Here is a 16,522-nt window from a genome sequence, read left to right as displayed (position 1 = left end):
TAGAAAGGTCGTTAGACTCAAGGATGGTCATGCTTGCAGCAGCCAAAATTGAGACTGGGTCATGAGATGAATCACTTCAACAAGCCACTTCCTTCTCTGGGCCTCAGCTTCTGGGTTGGTAGGGTTAGACAGGAGTGGTTCCTCATCAGGGACTCTTTCAGTGCTAACATTCTGTAAATACAAGTTTGATCCCACAGTGCAGTGTGAGCACACATGTTTATGCAGCCCCGGAGGACTTTAAAATTGATGTGTGAATGTCTTCAGTGCTTACACCACGGAGGCTAGGTTTCCTTCAAGCCATTCATTCATTCATTCATTTTTCTAAATATTTACTAAGCTCTGACTATGTGCAAAACACTATTCTACATGCCAGGGCTTGCTTTCTAAAACCAAGATCTGACTGCATCCCAGCCCTGCTTACTTACTTTCAATGACTTCTGGTTGACAAGCGCAAACTCCAGGCCACATAAACTATGTCCTTCCCTATTGCCATGCCTTGCTTTTGTTCCTGCAGTTTCCCCTCTCTAGATTGTCCCTCCAATTCGTCTAGACTGGCCAGCATCTAACAATCCAGACTCCTTTAAAATTTCCCTTCCCTTCTGAAGCCATCACCAAATCTGCTTGTCCCTTGTCCCTAACCCACACTGGTGTAACGCTTTCTTCTCTGTGCTCACACAGCACTTTGTATCACCTCTGGTTACTGTGCTTGTCACTTTTTCAGTTCATTGTTTTTGTGGCTTTCTTTCCTGCTAGATTTTCAACACAATGAGGCAGGAACAGTGTTTTATTCATCTTTGAAACCTCAGCACCTGGTGTACTGCTTGGCACATGAGCAATAATTAAACATTTGATGAATGAGTTTGTTGAAGCTTTGGAAGTGGATGAGAATGGTGATATGAATAATATGACAATAATAGTGACTATTTTATATCATGTACTTCTTACACACCAAATTCTGAGCCAAGTGCTCTACATTCATGATCTGTTTAGTTTTAATCCTCACAACATGCTGTGAGGTAGGGCATAGCGGGTTGGTGAGACATCTGTCTCTGAAGTTACAGAGGCCAGAGTTTGAATTCTGGTTCCATGAGTTCCTTGTACACTCTTGTACTTTGTGCCTTGCAGTAGGGGATTTGGTTAAGGAGACGAGTGGGGCTAAATGCTCCCTCTGCTTACCAAACCAAGTACTCTGAAATGGGGTTGCACCTGCCCAGAGGAAAGTTAGTGCCTGCCCATAGGCTGCCCTTTTTGGAAGTGGATGAGAATGGTGATTTCATATTTGAAAAAGGGCACCCTATGGGCAGCACTGGTCTTGTCTAGCTCCAACCCATGCCAGCTGTGTGGCATTGTACAACTTACTTAACCCTGCTTTTTGCCTAGCCTTTCTCGTCTTTATAATGAGATTAAGACACCACTAACCTCGTCAAGTTTTTGTTAGGGTTAGGCAGGATAATGCATGTGGTATGCTTGGCACTTGTCTCAGATACATATCCCATAGATGTTAGTTTTTATTAGTAGTAGCAATAATAGCCCTATTTGCCAAATAAGCACATTTAGAGAGAAAAGAGTTGGCTGAGAGCAGAATTTGGGGGCACTCCTCCATTTAGAGGCAGCAAAAAGAACCAGGGGAGAGAAGGGCTGAAAACATTGTGCTAGGGTAAGTTAGAGGAGAGGCCGGTCAGGTATCAGGAACTTCTGAAAGATTAAGCTGGAAAAAGCCTGCGAACAGTCCCCTGGACTTAAAGTTAGAGATCACTAATGATCTTTGAATGAGAAGTGTCATGACAGCAGTGGGAGAGGAAGCCAGATTGCTGTAGGCTAAGGTGTCAATGAGTGGTAAGGCAGAAATAGTAACTCTGACCTATTCTTCAGAAATTAACTTGTGAAATGCTTGTTTCTGTGCCCCCAAATTCATATGTTGACATCCCCAACCCTAAGGTGATGGTATTAGGAGGTGGGGCATTTGGGAGGTGATTAGATCATGAGGTTGGAGCCCTCATGGATGAAATTAGTGCCCTTATAAAAGAAGCCTGAGGCTGGGCACAGTAGCTCACACCTGTAATCCCAGCTACTCAGGAGGCTGAAGCAGGAGAATCACTTGAACCCGGGGGAGTAGAGGTTGCAGTGAGTCAAGATAGCACCACTTCACTCCAGTGTGGGTGAAAGAGCGAAACTCCATCTTAAAAAAAAAAAAGAAGCCTGACTGAGACAGACCTCTTGCCCCTTCTGCCATGTGGAAGGTGCTATCTATGAGCCAAAAACTGGGCCCCCACCAGACACTGAATCTGCCTTGATCTTGGACTTTTTCAGCCTCCAGAACTGTAAGAAATAAATTCTTGTTGTTTATAAGCTACTAGGTTATGATATTTTGTTATAGAAGCCCAACCAGACTAAGACATGAAGGGTCAGAGGCAAATAGGTCAGTTGCTTTAGGGGGATTCAAATTGATAAACACCTTCCACATACTTTATTTCTTTTTTTAAAATTTTATCCACATGCTTTGTTTTAGGTGATAGGTATCCCCTTCAAAGGACCAGATCAAGGGAGCTCTAGGGAAACATGGACCCCTGCCCAAATCCCATATCTATCTGGAGAATCTGGCCATCTCTCCATCTCTCCAGACTCCTGGGATGATAAGAAGGATGATTTATCTCAACTACTGAAATACTGAATGGGACTCTCTTGTATTTAAGGAGAGAAGAGAGCTGAATGTATTTTTTTTTTTTTTTTTAGGCAGAGTACAGTCAACAGAATACAAAGCGATAGAAGGATGATGTCAATGACCCAGGTGGATGGATTCATCCTGATGGGTGGTGGGGATGGAGAATGCAAGGGAGAAGACAAATAGACAAGTCAAGGATGCAGCAGAAGGAAGATGAAGGACTCTCTGATGGTCTGTCTTTCTTGGAACAGAAAAAGGTAAGGTCTGCAGAGAGTTCAGGGAGCAAAAGGTAAAGGGCCATACACTGGTCAGGACAGGTTAAATGCTGCAACAAACAATCCCCAAGTTTTAGTGGCTTACTATAATGAAAGTTTATTTCTCTTCATATCAAGTCCAGACAACATGGGGTTGGCAGGAGCCTCTGCTCCATGCAGTGATCAAGGATCCGGGATCCATCCATTTTATGGCTCCCTCATTTTGTGGGGCCTCAAAGTCCTTTTCTGAACCTTCTTCATCTGCTGGCAAAAGCAGGAAGAAAGAAAACGTGGAGGATGGTGTAGGAGATTTTATAGGCCACTCCTGGAGGTGTCGCACATCACTTTTGCTTATGTTTTATTGGCTAAGCTTCAGTCACATGATGAATCTTAACTGCAAGGGAGGCTAGGAAGCATCATCAGTGTGCACAATACCATCTTGTCTGTGTCCTCAGTGCCCAGTGCCTTGCACAATGTCTGTGCAATAGTGGATACTCAGAAACATCACTGAATAAGTACATAGGTGAACATGATCTCATTTGGTCCTCACTATTCTCTCTACTGGTACCCTGCTTGAGGTTCAAAGACAACATAGACCTAATGTCCTGGATATGATCTAAAGGTTGGGCTTATGCTTAGAGCTGGTCTTCCTATGATGCTGATGTACTGCAGGGATCCATTCATACTCTTTGCACTGGTATGTTTGCTAGCTGGGGTGGGACCTGAAGTCTGTAGTTAGTGAATCTGGCAGAATTATACTGCCTTCCTCTCAGGGAAAGAAATATCAGATCTTTTCTTTCAAAGCGCAGCACTATAACAAGTTGAGCGAATGTTTCTACAAGTACATTAACCAACTACAATTTCCAGTCCAAATATGAGATAACCAGCCCATGATTTGGCTAACCAGATCCTACCTAAGCCATCCAGCCCCTTGCTAAACTAGCAAGTCCCAAGATGAATGGACATGTTACTGACTGAACTAACAAGTCCCCATTTAAGCTAACTAGTTCCCGCGGCCACAAGGTACCGCTGATTCGACCGTGTCCTACAGAGAAAGTTTAAAACCCAGGACTGGGGTTAATCTTCTCCATGACCTTTATACTGACGCTTTTTATGGATAACATGCACTCTAGAAGGGGAAGGAAAGCTGGTGCTGTGAGTCATAACTTTTCTAAAGGTCAAATAAAGGGCTCTTTATCAGGCTGGCGAAGCTTGCCGACAAGTGCAGCATGATGCGGAACCGCGTCGGGCAGGGAATGCCAAGGATATTTTTATAAACAACTCCAGAGCCATCAACAATGTGGGTCTGGTGCAGAGATTCCCATATTTGCAGATGATATTTCATGAGCCAGGGTGCCTGTGAATGAGAGTGAGTGCCAACAAGCCCAAGAAGGAGAAGGAAGCAGAGGCAGGCAGTTCTAAAACAAGTCGGTGTTTCAGGCCTGTGGAGACACAGGGGCTGAGGCTGACATCTCTAACTCACTCAGCCTGGTGTGGGGCAGTAGAGGCAGCGCTAGGTAGCAGGGTGTTGGGTGGATGGGAAGTGGGTAGGGTGTCCTAGTGCCAGGAGTCCTGCCCAGACAGTAGAAAGCAGCTGGGCCCTTAAGGATAAGAGTTCTGATGGCAAGGAGATAGGCATCCCATTCAAAGGGCAGATCCGTGGAGCCCTCAGGGAACATGGACCACCCCCTGCCTAAACCCCAAGTCATCTGGAAAATCTGGCCATCTCTCCAGCCTCCTGAGATGACAAGGAGGATGAATTTCCTCAACCACCCAACTCCAAACAGGATTGTGTCCCGTCTCATGATAAGGCAACTCACTTCAAAGCAATTTAAGGTCCAGGCTTTGGAGTCAGTGGGTTCTAAGTCCCCAGTTACCACCTAGTAGCTATGTGGCCGTGGGCAATTCATTCAACCTCTCTGGGCTTCAGTTTCCTCTTCTATAGAATAGTGATACTATTTTGCAGGTTAGTGAAGATTTATTTAACAAGATTGTGCATGAAAAAAGCGTAACCAACTGCCCAGAAAGCAGTAGGTACGTAATATTCAAGTTTGATTTCCTTCCCCTCAAGCCTGGCTTAGCGCTCTCTGGACCAGGTTTAGGCCTTCCCTTGTCACAGTGGAGCCTTGGATAGGCATGTGGCATCACTTCTACAGTGCCCACTTTGACTGCCTGCCCAGCAGACATGGGATCCTGCCTTGCTTCCCTGGCCCATGTGGGCCTGCTGATGGCTCCAACCTCCCTGGCAGGAGTTCTCAGGCTATGATCATTCTGAGATCATTCAGGCTTGTAGAGACACAGCAGGTAAGGCCTCATTCTCAGGCTATGATCAGGACTCATGCCCGGCATACTTATTCTTGGAAATAGCACAGTACAGGCAGGCAAGGTACTGGCAGGTATGGATCAAGGCTGGGAACCTCTGCCAGACTTCACGTAAAGAATTAAATCTTGCTCATGAATGAAGGCAGTTGTGGCTGGGCTGACCTCTCCCCCACGTCTCTTTCTAACAATGTCCAAATTAATGTTCTCCAGCTCTGCAGAGAAAATATTCTAAAGCATAGTAGTTTGACCTAAAGAAGGACTAAAAGTCAGGCAAAAGTTCTACCATGTAATTTATATGTGCTGAGCTGATGTGGATGGGAATATGTTGGTGGTCAACCAGGGAGCCTTCTACATTCTTGAGTCAAATTGGAGTGGTATTTATTGTGGTCTAGGGAACTCTTTGGACAGGCAAGACTCCAGGCCAGTGTTTATGATAATGGGGGATCTCTAGATCACCTTTCCCGGGACATCCAGGGATGCTTGTGCACATGTGCACACTACATTTTAGGAACTCTATCCTTCCTTCTTTTTTTTTTTTTTTGGTTTATTTTTTGTTTCTTGAGATGGAGTCTCGCTCTGTTGCCCAGGCTGGAGTGCAGCAGTGTGATCTCAGCTCACTGCAACCTCCACCTCCTGAGCTCAAGCGATTCTCCTGCCTTAGTCTCCCGAGTAGCTGGGATTATAGGCACATGCCAGCACACCTGGCTGATTTTTGTATTTTTAGTAGAGATGGGGTTCCACCATGTTGGCCAGGCTGGTCTTGAACTCCTGACCTCAAATGATCTGCCTGCTTTGGCCTCCCAAAATGCTGGGATTACAGGTGTGAGCCACCGCACCCGGCCCATCCATCGTTCTTGACTCCATCTCCATCCTTCTCCACTCACTCTGCACCAGCCACCATGGTCTTCCCAACTTGAACACTCTAATCATTACCCTTGGAGCCTTTGTTTTCACTCCTCCTCTTGTCTGGGAACTCTTTCTTCCCTCATCTCCTTCAGGACTCATCAGAGAGCGTCTCACTGACCATCCTCTATAAAATGGCACCCCCGAAAACTACTATTCCCTTATCATGGTGATGTTTCTTCTTACAACTTAGCTTCAGACCTATTACTACTTATTTTTTGTTTACTGTCTGTCTGTCTCCTACAAAATCAAGCTCCATGAAGACAGGTTTTCATTTTCATTTTGTTCACTGCCGTTTGCTCAGTTCTTAAAACAACCAGGCCCCTAGTAGGCCTTTAATACTTGGTCAATAGATGTGGGACTTGACCTTCAATTCGGCCTGTTGTCCATATATAGTGAATTAGGTAGAAAGCTCTCATTAATCTCTTTACACAGATGAGGAAACTGAAGTTCAGAGAGGTTAAGTGACTTGCCCAGAGTCAGTAACTAGTTAGAGAGAAGGTCATAACCAGAACCCAGATATCTTGAATCTCAATATTATGCAAATGATGTGAGTCATTTGTGCCTCCTTAATTCTTCAGCGCATTTCCCAAAGGACATCATATTGTGTTGCCTTAAAGACTGCCTTTAAATGGAGCACTGACATTTAAGCTTGATTGATTCTGCTCACAGACTTCTCAGAAATTGGAATTTAGAGGTAATAGGCAGAGACTAGTGCTTTTCAGTACAAACCACTTTTCAGTTTGTCCAGCATCTACTCTGAACTCTGTTTATTCCAGGTCTAATGCAGAAAATACATGCACTAAAAAACAAATTAAAAATAAATGATAAGTGAGTTAGAAACTGCCTGGGGCTGTCAGGAACTTATGCACCGTGCTCTGTGGGTTTTGAGTAAATATTTGCTTTGCAAGTCAGGAAGCAGTATGTATTTATCGAGGCAGTCTCCGGCTGAAGGGCACACATGCTACTTCTGGGGCTTAGCGCAATCTTTCCAGAGAAGTGTGCACGCGGGCCTAAGTACCACGGCCTTCTGCAGAGAGGAGGCAGCTTGGCATCAGAGACCCGGGTTCTCGTTTGAATTCTGCCCCTCTCTTGTTGGGCAAATTTGGGCAACTTACTGCTCTCTCTGGACCTTTTTGCCCTTAGCATCCCATGACTTTAATACAGGCCTGAAAGACTTTTATCAAAATAAAAATAGTTAGAAAGAATAATAAGACCTAGTATTTGATAGCACAACAGGGTGACTGTAGTCAATAATAATTTCATTGAACATTTAGAAATAATAAAAAGAGTATAATTCGATTGTATAATTTTGCAATTATACAATACAATTACACAGATGAGGAAACTGCAGTTCAGAGAGGTTAAGTGACTTGCCCAGGGTCCCCAACTAGTTAGATAGGAGGTCATAAGCAGAACCCAGACATCTTAACACAAGACGTAAATACTTGAAGGGATGGATACCCCCTTTTCCATGATGTGATTATTAAACATTGCATGCCTATATTGAAGTATCTCATGTACCTCATAAATATATACACCTACTATGTACCCACAAAGAAAAGAAATAATAAAATAATTAAAAGTAAAAATTAAGAAATCGTTTTGTGGTCAGGAAATGGTTCAGATGTGAGGGGTGGGGAAGAGGTTGTGAGTGCTTTTCTGTGTCTTTCTTCTTCTATCTTTTCCATTGCGTTAACTCTTTTCTTTCTTGTTTTTACTCTCAATTCAAGCATCTCTTTCTCTAAGCACTTGTAACCAATGCCAGAACTTCCTGAGGGCCTTTGCTGTGTTCTTAAACAACAGCTAGTACCTGTGCCAGAAACAATCTGTGCTTGCAGGATAAGTGTTCGGCTATGTGGGGTGATGCGGTGGGCAGCGCCTAGAGTTTCCTCTGTCTAAAACATCACTCATCAGATCACACAGTGGGAAAGATGCTCACTGAACACGTTCACTCGGCAGCTGCATATTGAGCTCCTTCCAGAGGGATATGTCAGCCAACAGAGCTCAGCCTGGCCCTAGCGAAGCATAAGGTCTGGCAATGGAGAGATGGTTAGGGAATCAGCCCTAGTTCATGCTCCCGTGAAACTACTACAGGGAGCTGTAGACACAGGAGGGGCAACTCCTTCCAGCCTCAGTCTTGGCAAAAACCCTGGCGAACCTTTCCAAGGTATAATATGTGGCCTCTAAAACAAGATCTGAAATTATTCCGATAATTTCAGATAATAACTTCAGAAAGCTGAAGTTATTCAGGTAAAGGTGAGGAGGGAGAAAGTGTTCCGGGCTGAAGGTATATGTGTGTGTAAATGCAGAGGTCAGACTGGGGGTGGATGAATTCAAAGAAGGCAGAGAGCAGGGGGCTGGAGTGGGAGAGCAGGGCAGGAGATGAAATTAGAGAAGAAAGGGGATGGGCTGGGTCTTGCCTAGAGCCGTGTGAGCACTTGAAACAGTTTGGGCTGGCCGGGCACAGTGGCTCACGCCTATAATCCCAGCACTTTGGGAGGCTGAGGCAGGTGGATCACCTGAGGTCAGGAGTTCAAGACCAGCCTGACCCACATGGTTAAATCCAGTCTCTACTAAAAAAAAAACCAAAAACCAAAAATTAGCTGAGTGTGGTGACAGATACCACACCCTACTCGGGAGCTACTCGGGAGGCTGAGGCAGGAGAATCTGGGAGGCAGAGGTTGCAGTGAGCCGAGATCGTGCCACTGCACTCCAGTCTGGGCTACAGAGCCAAACTCCGTCTCAAAAAAAGAAAAGTTTGGGCTCTGTGCCCAGGGCAGTGGGCAGTTCCTGCAGCTTGGGAATGTCACATTCAGATTTGTACTTTAACAAGGTCACTCCCCACCTCTGCAGAGTGTACAGCCTCTCTCTGGAGGGAGGCAAGGCTGGAAAACCAGAGACTGGGTGACCGGGTAAGAGAAATCATAGAGCAGAGGAATCTTTTGACTCCAAGAGCAGGTCCAGGCTGTGGAGCTTCCAGAACAGGTTTTGTCTGCTGTTCTTTCTCAAACCCCCGTGGTTCCTTTTCTCCATGTGGCCACAGCATTCTCAAACTTGATTTTAATACATTCTGGGGTTTTGTCACATTAGAACAATGGGATACAACCCGTTTGAGCATGAGAACTGTTTCTTAACGTAAAAGACTTCACCCCCACGTCACCGTTCTGGTGCTTTTAGTGTCTGTTAATTGAGAAAATAACTAAGGAACAAAGCCTCCAGGAGATGGAGGCACACTTGAGAATTACGCCCACATCTGTATGGGAGCCAGGATTTAACCAGTCTGTTGACATGGCTGTTGTAATGTACGCATCCCTGGAGCCATCTGAAAGAACTCTGCATCCCCCGCCCCCAAGGGATTGGGAACCATTTTGCTGGAACATGTGTGTTAAGAAGCCACATAGACATCTGTCCCCAGAGTGCAGTGCATGGCTGCCTTCTCTGTAAACCGTGGGGTGCATAAACTCAGCTGGTTCTAATTGCACAGGGCATGCCATATTGTTGCCCGATGTAATGTCAATTTTTATTTATTTGTGTTTGTGAAAAGCAGGGCTGATTAGACCACTTAAAACTACACAGGCTGGTTAGAGCCAGGCTGGCGTTAGTGATTTCAGCTGCCCTCCCCAAAGTCATCAGTGCTCCCAGCTCTCAGCCTCCCTCTGAGAATGTAAACTAGGGGCCTTGTGCTATCATGATTTCTATTTCATCCTGACTCTTATAAACTACCATATAAAAAGCAGCCGCTGATGGTTTTTTTACATTTCAATTTCATTTTGAGGCTTGGAAAATCACAAAATAAAAATAGCCCTGAGAGTGGAAAGTTTGGGGGAGTTTGTTTAGCTTTCTTTGAAATATACTTTGTGAAGAAATGTCAGTCATGAGATCTCTCTTGGTGGAGTGCTTTACTGTTGGTGTACTTTTTTTACATCGCTTTCTCCTGTGTAATCCTAAGGGAGAGGCTGTGAGGTGTGAATGATTACTATCCTCATTCTGCAAATGAGACAGAAGCTCAGAGAGATGAAAACTCTGGCCTGGGACAAGATGGCATGACCGGGAATGGCAGAGTCAGTCCAGGTAAATCCTTACCCCAAATCCTGGTCTCCCCTTACAATCTTACGTCTCTCCATGCCTGGTTCCCACCTTCCTCCTTCCTCAGGTGTCCAGACCATGTCTGGACAAGCATAGGCTCTGGCTTAGTCACCGGGCAACTTCCTCCCTGCCAAGAAACCTACTGCTCGGTATAAGACTATTTACTTACAGACCCTCTGGGTCCCCTTGCAGGTGGCCAGCTCCTTGAGGACAGGGCATTTGACTTTTGTCACCCCTGTGTCCTTAGGACCCAGAACAGGGTTTAGTACATAGTAGATACTTGGTAAATGTCCTCCAAATGGAAGCATCATTGAATAAGGAAGGGTTTTTTTTTTTTTTAATCCTTCTATTTCATTCCATTTTGGTCCTGATTATAAATTGGCCATTAAGAGATTGATTAAAGTCTTGAGGTTATTACTGGGCTTATCATTTTCCAAACTGTGTTTTGAAGAATGTTCTGAGACATGTCAATAGGCATTCCCCTAAAATTAAAATTTTCATGGTCATAGAAGTTTGGGGAATGCTGATTAAATTCAGCAGGTTTTTTTAATTGCAGATGTTCTCAAAGCATAGATCCTTCTCCAGGTCTGGTTCCCTTCGAGATCTCTCCATCTGTATGAGTTGGAGGCATACTTCTCCATTCTCACGGTTGTTTAATGAGTAACTTTTAAACACACACATCTGTACTTGTACACGGAACTCTTGTCCTGAGTGGCCCATCGTTTTCAGGGCTGCTTCTCTCACGGTATCACCAGTTCTCAGCAAAGCTGCGAGTGTGTATGTTTCTCTTCTTTATCGCCTTCTCTGCCTCCACGCATAGCCAGGCCATAGACCTCCTAGTGCCTGAAAAACTCCCTTCCCTTTTGCCTAAAAAGTACTAAAGTCTCCTTCATTTAAATAAATATTTCCTTGTTCATACTGCTTCCTCAGGCTGTGGCTCCCTTTTACTTCTGCTCTTTGACTTCAAACTTTCTTGAGGAGTTGAGCACATCCAAAGTCACAATGCCTTCCTGAGGGCAGTCTGCCTCCAATGAGTAGTGAATGCAGAGGAGTCAAGCCAGCCTCTTTGCCCCAAGTCAGGATTACTCTGCAGGTCCATCCAAGCTCCAGAGCTCCACCTGGGATTAGCTGAGACCTTTGCTTCAACATGCCAACTTCTTCCCCTGGCCAATTCTGTTCCTTCATGTCTGTCAAGGTATTTATTCCAAGAACGCTCCCCAGTTCCGATATGCTTATGTCCATCTCCAAGTCTGCTTCTCGGGAAACCCACCCTGCAGCAGATGGTTCTCAGAGTAGCCAAGAATGTAAATATTAGTGGGAAAATTTTAAGCTGCATTTTGAGTTGGCAATAAGAACACCATCATTGGTGGTAGATGGAATAGAGATGGCTCCTGGCACGAAATAGCAGTTCAGTTGTGAAAATTGTCATCATGGTGAACTGGAAAGGTATATACATTTAAGGAATCTTGTGGTGGGTCAGGTGTTTGGGTAATATGGAGTCATAAAGAGAATGAAGTTGGATGGGTATATCTGAGAGTTAGTTATTGATGCTTTTGAGAAAGATAATGAAAGGCTGAGAGTAAATATTTAGCAGCATAGAAAGAAATTCTCATCTCCTGAGATCTGGAATAGAAAGAGCTGAGGATCAGGCCCAGGATTTAATTATAAGAGAAGTAGAGCTTCTAGACCCAGACGGGGCTATTCCACCAAGGTTGAGTCCCAACCAGGAAGAAACAGAACCCTGTGTTATGGCAGGAGCACATCTGGGTTGATGCGCTTCAAAATGTTGAGTGTCCACATTCCCCTGAATTCTTCAGGCTGGCAGAAGTAGCCCCCAACTCCCTCTTAGAGGCCAGTGCTTCCCCCTTGCTTGTAGACAATGTAGAGACCATTACGCTGCAAGTGAACACATGACCTCTCTCTTTACCCACCTTTTGGCCACAAGACAAAAAAAGATAGAATTAAATCAAAACATATCCTTGCAGGAAAGTACTGAGCCTATTCAGGAAAGAAAGAAACTAGATTTCAGAGAAGCTGTAGGACCTAACCCACAAGTACAGAAGCTGGGAGAGTATGTGTGGGCCTGGACTCTGTGAGTGCTGGATCAAGGGGAGACCGACCATACAACTGGATGAGGGAGAGTTTATAGGTGTGGCAGCAATCTCCCCACCTAGGACCCTGGGAGGCAGTGTTAGCCCACCTCCAGGTGACTCTTAGAAGGTTGGAGAGGGCTTTAAGCTGCAGAAGTGAAGTGGAAATACCAGAGTCACTATGGAAGACATTGAAAGGAGAGACTGAATGGCTCAGAGAACTGTGCATACCAGAATGAATAAACTGTGTAAGACTGGTAAATCCACCAGAAGACTCTGTTCCACAGATGGGCTCCGAAAACACTTCGTTTGCCAAAGCAATAGGCAACACACTGACAAAAAGACCATCATCATGGAGAAGCTCAGTGATGGCTGCTGTCTATAGACCAGAGTTAATGCTGGGAGATTTGGGATCCTAATAACATTAGATATCAAAAATAGAGGCCAGGTTTCAGCATTTAACTGTGAGAAGCAAAGGAGGTGCAATTATCATAGTAACAATAGGAATGATAAGATCTCAATAAGAATAGGGACGATAAAATCTCAGAAATAGAGGCCAGGTTTCAAGATTTAACTGTGAAAAGCAAGGCTGGCACAATTATTATAGTAAATTATTATTATATGGCACAAGGTTCCATTTCTTCCTGGTTGGAACTCAACCTTGGTGGAATAGCCCCGTCTGGGTCTAGAAAAGCCCAATCTGCTATGGAGATGGTGTAATGTCCCCAGTAGGTCAAATACGCAGGTCAAGGAACCCAGGGGTTTGTGTAGGAATAGCCCCTTTATCATCACTCTCAGTTATTCACTTGGGGAATTGTGCTTCATTTTCACAGCCCTGGTTTCTAGAGGTTTAGCAGTGTTGGCTCACAGAGAGAAAATGCTTCAACCAAGGGACACAGCAAGAATCCCATTAAATGTTAAAGCCACATCTTTCTCTGTAGTCCTTTCAGGCTCCTGGCAGGAGAAATTGATCCTGACCATCAGGAAGAGGTAGCATTGGTGTTACACAGTGGGGGCAGGGAAGAATATGTTTGGCACCCAGGTGATCCATTTGAGTGTTTCTTGATACTTTTTGCCCAGTTTTGATGGTAAGTAGGTAAGTGTAGCAGTCACTGCCTGAGAAGGGCAGAGGAACAAGAGTTCAAATCCCTCAGATATGAAGGTCTGGGTCACCCTCACCAGGTAAGCTATCTGAATCTGCAGAGGCAGTAGCTGAGACTGAGGGGAGTGATAGGAGATGAAGAAGATGCTGAGTATCTGGTTTGTCCTTGGGACCAGGTGCAGCAGGTAACACATTAGTTTACAGCATTAACCTTCCTCTTTTAAGTTTCTCTAGAAAAAGAGGTCTACTAGAATCCTGAAAGATCTGCTTTCAGGACACACACCAAAGGATTGGATCTGAGCCACATGAGGTATGGACTGGTGTGGATGCTGTGGTGCCCCAGCCAAATTCTGTCTCCCCACTCCCAGGACCAAAGCACTCATTCCCCCAGCTACTAAGAGTGTTGGCAATTGACAGCGTATGGCTGAGTCCAGTCCCAGAGGCTGCCCTCAGCTGAAGAGAGTTGCCTTGCTCAATGCCACACACCTTCCTTAAGGGCAGCCCTGAGCCTAATGGGTCATTGCTGCGCGGTCATAAAAGCTCAGCCCCATTGCCCCAGTTAGGAACAATGCTTTAGGGCCCTTCGAACACCAGAGCTCTCTATGGAATGGGATGAGGGCTTTTTTTGTGACTGCATCACAGCCCAGCTCCACTCTGTGCCCAGTCCTATTCCTTTGCTTCCTCCATAGATCCCAGTTCTGAGAGCCCTCCCGAGTGAGTTTTCGGCATGCTAATCTTTTCCTCAGAGTCTGTGTTCCGGAGAACAGGGAGGCAATACAAAGCAACGCTCAGTTCCAAACAACAGTAAATTCCAAGCTGGATAATACAAAAATAGGTATATGTATGTATGTGTATATATTAATATATGTGGAGATATATATATATATATATAGGCAAATCATGGCAAAACTTCAGAAAATCAAAAAGATATTTAGAGATGGGAGGAAGGAGAAGATAGCGTCAGAAAGACATAACTTTTCTCAAAAGAGCAGCAATTTTTCTGAGGGCTGACTTATCTAGAGAAAATATTGAAGCCAGAAAAGGGTAAAATGAAATTGTCAATGCAGTGACATAAAACAAGCTAGAATCTCATACCCAGGAAAAGAACCAGTCAAAAATAAGGGCAAAATACAGAAATTTTCAGAAAAAACAAAAATGCAGTAAGTTTACAAACAGCAGACACTTAATAAAATGTTTGTTAAGGATCATATCTCAGACAGAATAGACGGAGGGTGCAAGGACCTATGGTGAATGTGTATTTTGGTAAATTTGCAGATAAAACTTAAGAAAACATTTAATTAATGAAATAATAATAATGTCTAATATCTGTTCGGGGCAAAGAGCCTAGAATAGACAAAAGTAGCATGTGAATTTAGAAGAGTGGGAGATCAGATTTAAGGCATTCTGAAGTCATAGCATATTTGGAGAAAAAAATACTATTTAAACTTTGTTCAAAAGAATGAAGCACTTTAATTAATAAATTCCAAACATGTAGGGGGAGAATTAGGACAGGGAAGAGAAAAAATGCAGTCAATCTAAAGGAGGGAGGAAGGGTGGGTGTAAAACAGGAAAGGCAGAATGAATAGAAGGATAAACAGTAATAAGAGAGTAGAGTTAAATCCAAACAAGTCAGTAATCAAAATAAGGGAAAAAATTCTGGGCATAGTGGTGCACCCTTGTAATTCTGACTACTTGGGAGGCTGACGTGGAAGAATTGCCATAGCTCAGGAATTCAAGATCAACCTGGTCAATATAGCAAGACCCCATCTTGAAAGAAAAAGAAAGCAAGAAGGAGGGAAGGAAGGAAGGAAGGAAGGAAGGAAGGAAGGAAGGAAGGAAGGGGGGGGAGGAGAAGAAAGGAATAAAGAAAGTGGGGGAGGGGAGAGACAGAAAAAGAGAAAGGAAGGGGGGAGGGAGAGAGAAGAAAGAAAGAAAGAGAGAGAGAGAGAAAGGAAGGAAGGAAGGAAGGAGAAAAGAAAGGAAAGGAAAGGAGAGGAGAGGAGAGCAAAGGAGAAAGGAACATGGTGGCTCACACCTGTAATCCCAGCCCTTTAGAGGCCAAGGTGGGCAGATCACGAGGTCAAGAGATTGAGACCATCCTGGCCAACATGGTGAAACCCCGTCTCTACTGAAAATACAAAAATAATAATAATATTAATAATAAGCTGGGTGTGGTGGTGTGCATCTATAGTCCCAGCTACTTGGGAAGCTGAGGCAGGAGGATTGCTTGAATCCGGGAGGTGGAGGTTGCAGTGGGCCAAGATTGCGCCACTGCACTCCAGCCTGGGGGCAGAGTGAGACTCTGTCCCAAAAAAAAAAAAGAAAAAAGAAAAAAAGATAAAGAGATAAGAAAGAAAGAAAGAAAATAAAGCAAGCAAGAAAGAAACAGAAGGAAAATGGATTAAGCTGTCCTGTTAAAGCACAAAGACCCTCATACCGCATAGAACAAACTCCAGCTATGTCCTTTCTACAAGAGACTAACTAAATAAAACACAAGGAAAAAAAAAATTTGAATGTCAAAACCTAGAAAAAATATGTCAGGAAAATATTAACCAAAAGAAAGCAGGCCTATAAAACAAAACAGACTTTGAGGAAAAAAGCATTTAAAAAGATAAAGAAAATCACTACATAATGCTAAGAGGTTTGATTTGTTAGGAACATAACAATTGAAAACTTATATTTATCTAATAGTACACCTTCAAAATATAGAAACAAAAACAGTTTGATCTATGAAGAGGCATTAACAAATCCTTCACTGTTTTAATACAGCTTTCTTGGTTATTGGTAGATCAAGTAGAAAACAATGTTGGCAAGGATATTTGAGATTTGAACAGCATCATTTAAAAGCTTTCAGGACACTGCTTTGGTTTACCATCTCCCCCAGGTCTCCACTTCACCCCATATACACTCCCATCACTCTTGTCCTGACTTTTTCATTCACGCATCTCAGGGTAATCCTTGATTTGTGTCTGCACCACCAGTTTTATTATCTGCCTCTGGTTTGTGGCTTTCCTCATATTCTCAATTTTGTCTTCATAGTTTCTTAAGCAAGATTTCTCTCTTCCAGTATCTTAGCCAAAGAGAAGCCTAAGCAGGGCTA

General features: G+C 44.0%; 1 protein-coding gene across 6 annotated transcripts in view; it reads left to right on the top strand.

Moving 5' to 3' along the window:
* LOC144332973 (uncharacterized) overlaps positions 1–16,522 on the top strand; it is an 85,903-nt gene that overhangs the window by 34,523 nt on the left and 34,858 nt on the right. For 4 of the 6 annotated variants that reach the window (XR_013401266.1, XR_013401262.1, XM_077954767.1 and 1 more), the window contains one exon: positions 2,734–2,919. Coding sequence is in view for 3 of the 6 variants with exons in the window: in XM_077954767.1 (XP_077810893.1) it covers positions 2,827–2,919 (93 nt within the window). In the remaining 3 variants the exon portion in view is untranslated. Of the gene's footprint in view, positions 1–2,733; positions 2,920–10,093; positions 10,216–16,522 lie in introns of all 6 variants that reach the window. The other 2 variants (XR_013401265.1, XM_077954771.1) reach the window with 1 other exon arrangement.

Source organism: Macaca mulatta, chromosome 1 (assembly GCF_049350105.2).
Source record: "Macaca mulatta isolate MMU2019108-1 chromosome 1, T2T-MMU8v2.0, whole genome shotgun sequence".
In the NCBI taxonomy this organism is placed as follows: domain Eukaryota; kingdom Metazoa; phylum Chordata; class Mammalia; order Primates; family Cercopithecidae; genus Macaca; species Macaca mulatta.
This window is presented reverse-complemented; position numbering and strand designations above follow the sequence as displayed.